We start from the raw sequence: 10,768 nt of genomic DNA, 5'->3' as shown, positions 1-10,768 counted from the left end.
GGACTGTGGGCGGGGCTGTCGGGGCGGGGCGTGTGTGGCTGTGGGCAGGGCCATCAGGGCTGTGGGCGGGGCGTGTTTGGCTGTGGGCAGGTCCATCAGGGCTGTGGGCAGGTCCATCAGGTCTGTGGGCAGGTCCATCAGGGCTGTGGGCGTGTCCGGGCGGGTCGTGTGTGTCTGTGGGCGGCTCCATCCGGTTTATGGGCGGGCCCCGTGTGTCCGTGGGCGGGGCGTGGCCGCCGTTGGCGGCGCGGGGCGGGGCCCGGCGCCGGAAGTGCGCGCGGTCCATGTACCAATGGCTGCTCGCGGTCCTCCGCGCCCTCCGCGACGCCGCCCGCCAGGCCCCGGCCCCGGCCCTCGCCCTCAGCCCGGAGCCGCCGCGCCGAAAGAAACCGGCCCCCAGGTCAGCCCTTCCCGCCGCGCTGCTGCCCCGCCGCTCGGCCCGCTCAGCCCCCTCACGGCCCGCCGCTCCCCGTGTGGGTGTGGGTGTGGGCAGCCCCTGATGAAGCCCAGGTGTTGCCCGTGAGGCAGCCCGCAGGTGTGCAGGCGATTGTGGGTCGCACGCACCGGCGCTCGCTGGCTGTGGGCCCCAGGTGTTCCCAATAACCCCTCATTCCCTTTCCGCCGGTACGGGGAGCGGGGCTGGGCATTTAGGGCCGGTGTATTGGGGAGCAGGGCACGCACACAGCCGTGGGGACGGGCGGCTGGGGGCACGCCATGGATCGAGGCTGTGGGGTGGATAAAAGGATAAAAAGGGTGCCTGCCCACATGTTAACTATTGTGCTGCCGGTGGCGATGGCCGAAGCCCATGGGTGCCTGCTGCTGTGTGGGATGTACGGACGGCACTGTGTGCTCTGGGGCTGGGGAAGGCGGCTGCTCCCTCCCTCCCTCCCTCAGTGCCCCATGACAGCGACAGAGACCAGAGAATGTCTCTACAAGGAGCCCCGTGTTGTGCCCGCAGTTTGCACCGAGGAGCAGCTCGGAAGGAATTAGCTCTTGGTGGGGGTGGGGGGGGGGAATAAAAATAGGAACGTTCTTTGGGCTGTGTTCCTAAAGGAGACGTTTTTACCGGACTTAACGACGGTGTCAGCTGGTGAAAATCCTTGGGTGGGAAAGGGTGAGGCTGGGGATTGTTTCAAGGGTTTGTCCCCGAGCTGACTCAGCAGGAAGCTGCTGGGGGTGGATGTGAGCAGGGCTGGCATTCCCACCTCGCGTTTCCTGTTCTGCCCAAACTTTCCTTTGAGTGCCGTGAGCTTGGATGGCATAGTGACCTCTGGGGTGCTTCTTTCCTGGAGGAAAAGGGGAAGCATTACATATTAAGGCTTTTTTTGGTGGTAGGAGCAAACACAAAGCATGTGGAGGCATTAGCAGAAGGAGAAAAAGAGGCCTGATGTGCTTTAGTGGGGTGATCAGCTCTCTGGGACATGATGCTGGGGAAATAGGAAAGCCCCCTTTGGATGCTGAGTTGTGCTTGCAAAACATTGTTCTGTCTGTTCTTCCCCCAGTGTTCTGTCACCTGTGGAAGATCCTGAGGAGATCCCTGCAAAGAGGCCAAAAACAGGTATAGCCCCTCACAGAGAGGTTTTGTGTGCCTGATTTTTGGGTTTGGGGTACCTTGGGGAGCTCTGGGTTTGGTATTTCAGGACTGCTGCTGAAACTGAGGGTTTTTGAACCATTCTTGTGGCTTCAGGGGGTCTCATGGGACCTGGGCCCATCGATGGTGTGTCCCAGTGTTCATGGATGTGGCACTTGGGCACGTGGGGCAGTGGTGGCCTTGGCAGTGCTGTGGGAACTGTTGGACTTGATGCCCTTATAGGGTTTATCCAGCCTTGATGATTCTGGGATTTTTCAAATCAAGTACAAGATGGGAGATCCTGGTCAGTTGAAGGCAGGAAGAGAAGCAGGGAACAACTTTTTCCATCCTGGGAGGGCCATATATTTGCACCAAGGATAAATCCTGGCTGGGGCAGGGCATGTCCCAGCTCTCCCTGGCACTGAGCCCTGCAGGGCAGCACAAAGAGCATTTTCAGTCAAGGCTGTTGCTGTTCCATGGGGGCTGTGGAGCTCCCTGGTTCCTACCAGGGGGTGCTGCTGGGCTGTTGCAGTGTTGTTGAAATGAGTTTTCTGCTCTACATGGGATCAAGGAGCTGGGCTTGGGTGGAAGCAGGAGTCCCAAGCCCCATTTCCAGTCCCATTCCTTATGGCCTGCTGGTGTGGTTTTTCCAGAATGTCTCTCTGGGACTAACAAGGGGCCTGAAGAGGTCTCTGTGGCTGCCAAGTTGCCACAGAAGGAAAGAAGTAGAAGCCAGGAGACTGAAGAGAGAGATGACTTTTCCTTCTCTGAGTCTGAAGATGAGGTGAGCAGGGATTTTGAGCAGGTGTGGGACCCTGTGTCACAAAAGTGGCGCCATCAGTGCCCCTGCCTTCTGCTGCACCCCCACGGGCAAAACCATGGGCTCTGAGTCAGAAGACAGCTGACTGGATTTCAGGAAGGGGAGGTGCTTGCTTGGATTCACATTCAGGTTATGCTCACCCTGGTACTTGCTTTTATTTCAGGTTGTGTACATTTCTTCTGACTCTTCGTTTGTAGCATCTGCAGAGGATGAGGACGCAACAGAACCTGGTAGGGCTGACAGCAAATCCTTTACTTGTTCCTTTCTCCTGCTGCTCTGGGGGCTGGTTGCTGAAGGCAAAATATCTGGGTAGCACCAGAAATAGTGGAGGGTGAGCTCTGTTTCTTCCCTGCATCCTCTATTGCTTCTGGATTGTAGCCAGGGCTGGGAACAGGCTCCCCAGGGAATGGGCACAGCCCTGAGGCTGCCAGAGCTCCAGGAGAGTTTGGAAAACACCCTCAGGGATGCACAGGGTGGGATTGTTGGGGTGTCTGTGCAGGGCCAGGGGTTGGGCTGGATGATTCTGTGGATCCCTTCCAAGTGGGATATTCAGTGGTTTATCCCAGGATGCTCATGTGGTTGTGGATCCTGGATATTAACTGCCTTGGATGCAGTTCTAGTGTGTCCCAGGGCTGGCTTGCCAGAAAGAAATTGTTATAAATGCTGATTTTAGGTAGCAGAGCCTCAGAAGCCTTTTGTATTAACTGTAAGCTGGCAACATTTTGTAGTTGCCAATATGAAAATATCCTGAAGCAACATAACACAAATAATACTAGAACTTGAGGGATGAAATGAGAGTAATTTATCTTTGGTGAAGCTCTTTAAACTCCTATAATTCCTGTTTTCCTGACCACTTGCTGAGGCTTGTGCTCTTCCCCCACAGACGAAATGCCTTGTGACACCAACCCGTGCATGACTGAGGAATCACCATCCTCTCTTTGTAAGAGAGTTCCATATCTGAGGTAAAAAACTTTCTGTTTTCTTCCACTTCTGCTTTTTAGGGTTTCATGCCTTTCACTTTCATCCTTGAACTTCCTCTGTTGTCCAGCATCCATATTTGTGTCCACAGAGCAACATTTTTCCATGTTCTGGGACTCCTCCTTTCTGCCATACTGAGTGAGATCTTAGTTATGTTCTTGCCTTTGACCAATTTTAAACTTTCCCTTTAAATCCAGACAGTTGATGGACTCAGGAGATCAGAGAAAAATGAACAAGTTCAACATTCTCACCTCCTGTGGTAGGAGGAAGTGTCGAACTTGGGAAGAGGCTGAGACCAGGAATGCAAACAAAAAAAAACCCCACAACTACAAAAAAAAACCCCCCAAACCCCAGAGAATTTCCATTTCCCCAAAGAATTTTCATTTCCCCAGGGAATTCCATTGGGAAACCCTTTTATGTTTCTCCTCTAAGGATGTTCAGCTACTACCACCAGTCACCTACAGAGATATTGGAAAACTCTCCCCAACATGGTCCTGAGCAGCCTGCTGTGCCTCCTTGAATCAGGAGGTGCTAATTAAAACCTAATTAATAAATCAGGAGCTTTGCATGGTCTCTTAACACCATTTCTTCTGCCTTTGTTGTTTGCAGCCTGAGCAGGAATAACCACATCCGAGCTGCTCCTGAGAGCCCTGTCACACCCAGGCCCCCCATTAAGGAGCCAGGTCCCCACTCTGCAGGAGTCAGTGGCACCAGGAGGCCTTTGTGTGCTGCTGAAGAGGTAAACTGGGGAGAAGGGAATTGTTTTGGGATGAAACAGCTGTGGAGTTCCTCTACAGTTAGGCTGAGACAAAAGGAAGGGCTGGGAATGCTTGCTAAAGTCTCTTTTTTCCTTCCCTTCTGCAAGGATGTTCAGCAAGCAGAAAATAAGAAATACAAAGAGCTCTTGAGTCTGTTCAAAGAGAAATATTCTGGAAGACTTACTTCTCCACGATCAGCAAGACTCAACAAGTAATTATGAGCAAAATAACCCTTAACTTTCTGGTGGTGAGTTTGTTGTGTGTGGAAGGGGAGGAGAATTGATCTTTCCTACTCTCAGGGTTCTGGACAGAATCAAATGTAATGGTTGGAAAAGTGGAGACAGAAAATTTGACTCTTGTTTGTTCAGTGTGCCTGAGCTGAAAGTGGCCAAACTTGTGGATGTGAACTCCTCAAACTGCTCCTTGCATCTTGTCATGGAACCAGTGACAGCATGGCTCTGTTAAGGATTAAACAGCCTAATTTTACTTTATATATTTCTGTTGCTTTCATTTAGCCAGTTGTGTACAAATAGCCGTGTGCTCTGCAGTGAATTGAGATGCACTGGTAACAAATCACCTGTAAAAACTCTGTCCTTTTCTTTTGCTACACCCAAGAGTTCAAACCAAGGAACCAGGGATGACTGGGAGTCCCCTGAAAGAGCAAAAACCCAGAGGTGCCTCTCCACCTGTGCCACAAAGGACCAGTGAGTATCCCCAGGGCTGCTCAACTCTGTTGGTACAAGTCCAGCCCAAACAGGGCATTTTCCTCATTATTGGCTAAATTTGGTTTGTGAGGGTTTTACTGAAGGGCAAGAACTGGTTTAAAATGGTATTTGGGAGCTGTGGCAGTGCAGTTTGTAGCTGGATGTGACCCCACTGCACAGGAGGAGGTTGTAGCACCTGTTTTACCTGCTTTTTTTGTACCAGGGGAGGGGGGATATTTGACTCTGCACCCTCAGAGCTGCACTTTAATCCCTTTTTAATGCTAGACAGGACTAATTCCATAAAAGCAGAGCTTCCAAAACAAGTAACCTAATTACTTGTATATTTAATATTGCCCCAGGGTTTTTTTTTTCCCCTGTTCATTACTTAAACACTTTTTCATCACTAACTCTTTCATATCTTGGACTTTGTGACATGATCATACGGGGATTAAAATTATCTCTGAGCAGGTGCCAGGGTTTGAACTTCTGAGTTGAAAATGCTGATGAAATGTCTGTGATGTCACCCAGAAACTCAGAGCTCCGTGCAGCAGCTGCTGGATTGGGAAATCACCTCCCTGTTCTCATACTGCTGCTTCTCCCTGCAGGTGTCAAACATGGGGATGTTTTCAGCCCCCAGCTGCCTCAGAGGGGGGTTGTGATCAGGTGAGAGTCTCTTCTAGCCATGGCTCTTGTTTCTTGTGATTCTGTCAGCCTCCAGAAGCCCAGTCCTGTTCAGTGTCTCAGTGCTGGGGGAGAGGAGCAGCTGGTTTGAGGAACTGCTCCCAGCCAGTTGTCCCTCAAATCCAGCTCCCCTGTCACAGCTGGGCAGCTGTGGGATGTGCTGGGTGTTTTTTGGGAGAAGAAAGTATGGGTGACAGCCCAGGTTGTCCTTGGGTTTGCAGAATTGGTTTTTACTCCCCAGAGTCTTTCAGGCACACCATGAATGAGCTGGCTTTGCATTTCCTGTGCATCCTGAACAAAAGGAGTAGGGAGCTTGTAAAACCTGGGGGACTGAGGCAGTTTTTGAGGCTTGCAGTATGCCTTGGGTTGGAATGGATCCAAAAGGGAGCACTGCTCTCCTCAGTGGACAGTGAACTCTGTGGTGGCAGGATGGGAGTGCAGGAGTGAAGGGAAAGGGACTTCTGGCTGCAGCTCCAGGAGGGATTTTGCTGTGGCAGCTTGGTGCCATCCTCTTCCTCCCCTCAGAGTGCAGATGGGGGCAGAGGGAGGTTTGGTTGTGGCAGGTGTGGTTTGGGGTGATTTTGTCCCTGTTCTCTTTCCCTTGGACACGAGCATTGTATTGAGCTGTGCATTTGTCCAGTTAAATTGTCACTGTCCCCTAAACTCAAGGGAAGAGGGGAAATAACTGGTGATCACAGTTATCACTTGAGATACACAAGTGATCACAAAGCACTTGAAAGAGGAAGAGCTGGTTGCTTCCCTGTTTTCCAAAGATTTAAACTGAGGAAAAAAAAAAAAAAGGAGTTTGGCACCTGATGGTGGCAGAAAGTTTGCGAAGCTTCCAGCTCTTCATCTGTCCTGGTCTGGCTGCTTCAAAAGGAGTGGGGAAGGAGACAAATGTTGTCATGTGTCAGAATCAGCCTTGAAAAAGCATTTCTTATGCAGAAGGTGAATTTTGGAGAATTTCATGGGGCAGTGTGGATATCCAGCTCATTTCTCTTTCTTTTCTTAGTTACTACACACCCCCGGAAGACTCTCGTGGTCAGGGAAAACGAGAGAAACGAGCTGCTTCAGTGGTAAGCTTGAGTTAGTCACTGCTTCACTTGGTTTTCTGGAAAATATAACTCACCTCTGCTCAAGACTGAGATCCAAATTAAATTTGAAGGGTGGAAATCAGGAATACTTACCTTGATCTCAGCTTGATACCTGCATGTGGAGGCTTTGCTGGGGATGTTAATCCAAGCCCAAGGAAAGCCCTGCCTCTCTGGGCACTGTTGGAATGCAGTCACCAGTCAAATGTGACTTTGGGGATTGCTGCTGGGATGTGTTTACACAACCCCTCACAGTTTCTTGCAGGATTCTCTGCCCTGTCCCCCAGCAAACCCCTTGTGCTTCTCTCTGATTTCTGTCCTTGTGCCTGGCAGGGCCAGCGTGAAGCTGAAGTCCCCCAAAGAAAGTTGTTCCAGTTCCATGTGACACCTGTCCTGTCCAAAGACCTCTTCTTTGTGGACAGTGAGCCACTGCCATGCCTGGAAAAGCCAGGAGATGATCTGGCTCCACTGACAGAGGTACCTGTGCTCAGCAGCAAGCCAGTGCTGGGGCTGGTTCAGCCTGCAAGGCTCCTTGCTCTGGCACTACACTTGGAGCCTTCTGGGGGGCTGGTGTGCTCCATGTGCTGCTCCACCAGCCTTTCCTCACTGAATCCTTTCTTCCAGGCCATGGAGAGTGAGATCTCTGCTGCCTTTGACAGTGGTGAGCCTGAGGACATCCTGAGCAGGGCCTTCAAGCTCACTGTCACCCGTGAGGACATCTGCACCCTGCAGCCCCTGGGCTGGCTCAACGACAGGGTATGGGATCCTGCACTTGCTGGGAAATCCCCCCTCCCTGGGCACAGGAGTCTTCCAGGAGCTCCACTGCAGAGCCCAGAAATAGCTGTGCACTCCTTATTTTGGGTACTGTGTGGGCTGCTGTTTCTGGAAGCTTTCACTTGGGTGATGCAGCTCCCAGGAGTCAGTCTGGGTTATCAGAGTGGGTGTGGGGGCTTCAACCAGCAGCACAAGTCCTCAGTGTGAAATTCTGGGAGCAAAAGCTGCCAAGCTGGAGTTTTCTCAGCTCAAAGGTGGCCAGCAAGGACATGTTGCTATCTTTTTAATTTAGTGTCTTATCTCACATCTCACTTTGCCTCTCTCTGTTCCAGATCATGAATTTCTACATGGGTCTTCTTGTGGAAAGAAGCAAGAAGGAAGGATATCCAGCAGTCTATGCTTTTAATACCTTCTTTTATTCCAAGCTGAGCTCTACAAGCCACAAGGGAGTAAAGAAATGGACTAAAGGTGTGGATATCTTTGAGCACGATGTCATCTTGGTGCCTATTCACCTCAGAATTCACTGGACACTGCTGGTGAGTCAAACTGGCTTTTTATTTAGGGGCTGGGGAGAACAAAATTAGCAAAGTCCTTTAGTGTTTGGGGTGTGCTTTGTCTAAGTCACCTTTTCACCCCAGGTTGTAGACCTCCGAGAGAAAACCATCAAATACTTTGACTCCTTGGGACAGAAAGGAGACCACATTTGTAAAACTGTCTTGTGAGTAGCTGCTTTTGCTTTTTTTATCCCTTTTGCTTGTTTGTGAGGCCTTTTCCCCTCCCCATGTGAAGTGTTTGTGCCCTGTCCCATGGTGCTCCTCACTTTGTATGTCTTCTGTTGTGCTCAGTGTTTTGAATCCTTCAGTGTCAGAGGTGCTGCACATCCTGAGTGTCTTTGTCACTAAAAACCCTTCATCCAGCAGCTTTGTAGGGTGAGAGCAGGAGAGCAGCCTCACAAAGACAAATGCCAGAATCACTGAGGTTGGAAAAGCTCTCCAGTTTCACTGAGCCCATCCCATGACTGATCCTCACCTTGTCACCAGCCCAGAGCCCTGTGCAGAGCCTTCCTGCCCTCCCCACTCCCACCCAGCTTGGTGTCACCTACAAGGACACTGAGGGTGCCCAATCCCCTCATCCAGGTCATGGATAAAGACATTACACAGGGCTGGGCCCTGGGGAGCCCTGCTCACAGCCCTCACCGAGTCTCTAAGATTGGAATTTTCCCTCCACATTCCTTAAATCCTCTGCTGTGAGGATCCTCTGGCATTCCACTGCAATTTATCTTCCTGACACCTTTCAACAGCTTGTTGTTGTTGTTGCCCTAAATGAGGGAGATGAAAAGTGATTTTTGTGTTGTTTTCAACAGAAAATACCTGGAAGAGGAAAGCAGGGAAAAAAGAAACATTGAATTGACTGCTTCTGAGTGGACTCTTCACAGCATGGGCACAGAGGTATGGGAGCAATGCCTGGATTTGGAATGGGAGCTAGAACTCCTTGTCACAGAGGATTTAACACTTCCCAGGCAAGCAGAGGGAGATGATGTGCAGTTCACTGGGACTGTTCCTTGGGTTTGGGAGTGGTAAAGGGATTGTAGAAATAGGTTTTCAGGAATAGGTGTGGGTAAAATGTGTGCTACAACCAGATTGCTGCTCTTTCAAGACAGATAAAAATTCTCCATGTTTTTGTATTCCTCAGGAGATCCCTCAACAAAACAATGGAAATGACTGTGGAGTTTTTGTTTGCAAATTTGCTGATTTCATCTCCAGAGACAAACCCATCATCTTCACCCCGGTGAGAGGGGGGTGTCAACAGCTCCAGCCTTCCCCACACCCATGTGGGAGCCAGGGAAGCTGCTCAGCAGCTGGGGCAGGGGCTCAGGGGTTGTTCCTCATGTCTGGTGTTTGATTCTTCAGCAAAATTGTGGAATCATGGAATCCCAGGGTGGTTTGGGTTGGAATGCCACAATGGTCTTTGGAATGAGATGGTCTTTAAGGTCCAGCCAGGGATTTGGGATATCTGGCCTTTGTAGCTCTTGGTGAAATAGGAAAACTTGGAAAACTTCCCCGTTTTTTTTTTTTTTGCCAATTATTATTTGCCAATGTGGTGATCTTTAAATGTCCCTGTAAAGAAAAGTGGGTGTTTGTTGGGTGCTTGTTTCACCCTGGTATGAAACCCACCTTGTACCCAACTGGCAGGTGCTCAAAAGCAGCTTCCCACTCAAGAACCCCCTGGGTGTTAATGGAGATTTCCTGCCTCTTTCTCCCCTGGCTTCCCATGTGATGGATTTTTCCTGTTTCTTTTCAGGAACACATGCCTTACTTCCGCAGGAAGATGGTGTGGGAAATAATCCATCAGCAGCTGCTGGGAGACATGCACTGTTAGGGAAACACTGTTCTGTGAAAGAGTAGTATTTATTTCTTATTGTTTAGGTAAGACAAGATAAATATTAACTTATGTAAGAGCCTTATTGTATGGGAGGTTACTTGTTAATAGAGTAATTTATTTTTTAATTGAAAACTGATCTGCTCTCTCTGTGTGGTTTTTAACTTACTCCCCATCTGAAGAAAAACAGGGGCTGTCTCCTCTCCTGGTGGCCCTGGGGACATCCCTGTGCTGCTCCTGACCCAAAGACCCACAAGGTCCCTGCAGAGGGGCTTTGTCTGTCTCTGCTTTCACTGATTGTTCCAGATTGGTTCAATCTCAGGGCAGATTCTCCCAAGAATGAACAATTCCAAAGACACTCGTGTTTTATCCTTACAAATAATTAATCAGGGATAATTAATATTCCCTGAGGATGCAGAAGATCTGAGCATGAGGATGCAGCAGCTGGGAGTGTTTGAGGGGTCCTTTCACCCTTCCCTTTGGTTCCTCCTGTTTGGGGCTGCAGTTTTGACTGTCCCAGCTGCCACCAGAGCAGGATTCTTTATGCTGGAGGGGTGGGAGGGAAGAGCCTGGCTCTGGGGCTCAGGGAGGGAGGGTCCCTCATTGTGGCACCTGTCACCAGCCCAGGCAGCCCCACCCTGCCCCCAAAGGCCATCCCAGCCCCATCTGGTGCCTTTCCCCACTGGATGCTCCATCCAGGGATGTGCAGGAGGGGATAGGTGGCTTTGTGATGGCAACACTTCCCATTCCCAGGGTAAAACTACACCTGGCACTGCCTGCAACCCCATCCAGCCCTTCCCTCCCTGGCAGCAGGGAACTGGGCACCAGGGAGGAACTCGCAGCCGTGACCACCACAAGGAACCCCAAAGAAAGCAACAGAGAGCAGGCTCAGGCTCTGGTTAGCTGGATATATTTCTCTTTGTTGGTGTCTCAGGTTGGTTTTCACAGAACACTTTTGCAGTAGAGGAAAACGCGGATTCGCAGCCCACGGGAGCGGCGCTGGCACCGGCGCC

General features: G+C 50.6%; 1 protein-coding gene across 1 annotated transcript; it reads left to right on the top strand.

Moving 5' to 3' along the window:
• The first annotated feature begins 284 nt into the window (after window positions 1-284).
• SENP2 (SUMO specific peptidase 2) lies at window positions 285-9,894 on the top strand. Its single transcript, XM_058031103.1, has 17 exons — window positions 285-400; window positions 1,503-1,558; window positions 2,224-2,354; window positions 2,554-2,620; window positions 3,274-3,352; window positions 3,978-4,107; window positions 4,234-4,337; window positions 4,742-4,830; window positions 5,436-5,493; window positions 6,524-6,587; window positions 6,936-7,079; window positions 7,227-7,358; window positions 7,709-7,912; window positions 8,015-8,094; window positions 8,740-8,824; window positions 9,069-9,164; window positions 9,678-9,894. Exons 1-17 carry the CDS (start codon window positions 285-287, stop codon window positions 9,753-9,755), a joined length of 1,713 nt encoding a protein of 570 aa, XP_057887086.1. The 3' UTR covers window positions 9,756-9,894.
• Window positions 9,895-10,768: the final 874 nt, after the last annotated feature.

The sequence above is a fragment of the Melospiza georgiana genome, chromosome 10 (genome assembly GCF_028018845.1).
Source record: "Melospiza georgiana isolate bMelGeo1 chromosome 10, bMelGeo1.pri, whole genome shotgun sequence".
Lineage (NCBI taxonomy): Eukaryota > Metazoa > Chordata > Aves > Passeriformes > Passerellidae > Melospiza > Melospiza georgiana.
Note: the sequence above shows the minus strand (reverse complement) of the source record. Positions and strands in the feature narration are given on the sequence as shown.

Bases quoted from the DNA above. Each gene is read 5' to 3' on its own strand.
- SENP2 (XM_058031103.1), top strand. From the start codon at position 285: ATGTACCAATGGCTGCTCGCGGTCCTCCGCGCCCTCCGCGACGCCGCC. The intron at 4,108-4,233 runs GTAAACTGGGGA...CCCTTCTGCAAG, and splicing joins CTTTGTGTGCTGCTGAAGAG to GATGTTCAGCAAGCAGAAAA. The intron at 9,165-9,677 runs GTGAGAGGGGGG...GTTTCTTTTCAG, and splicing joins AACCCATCATCTTCACCCCG to GAACACATGCCTTACTTCCG.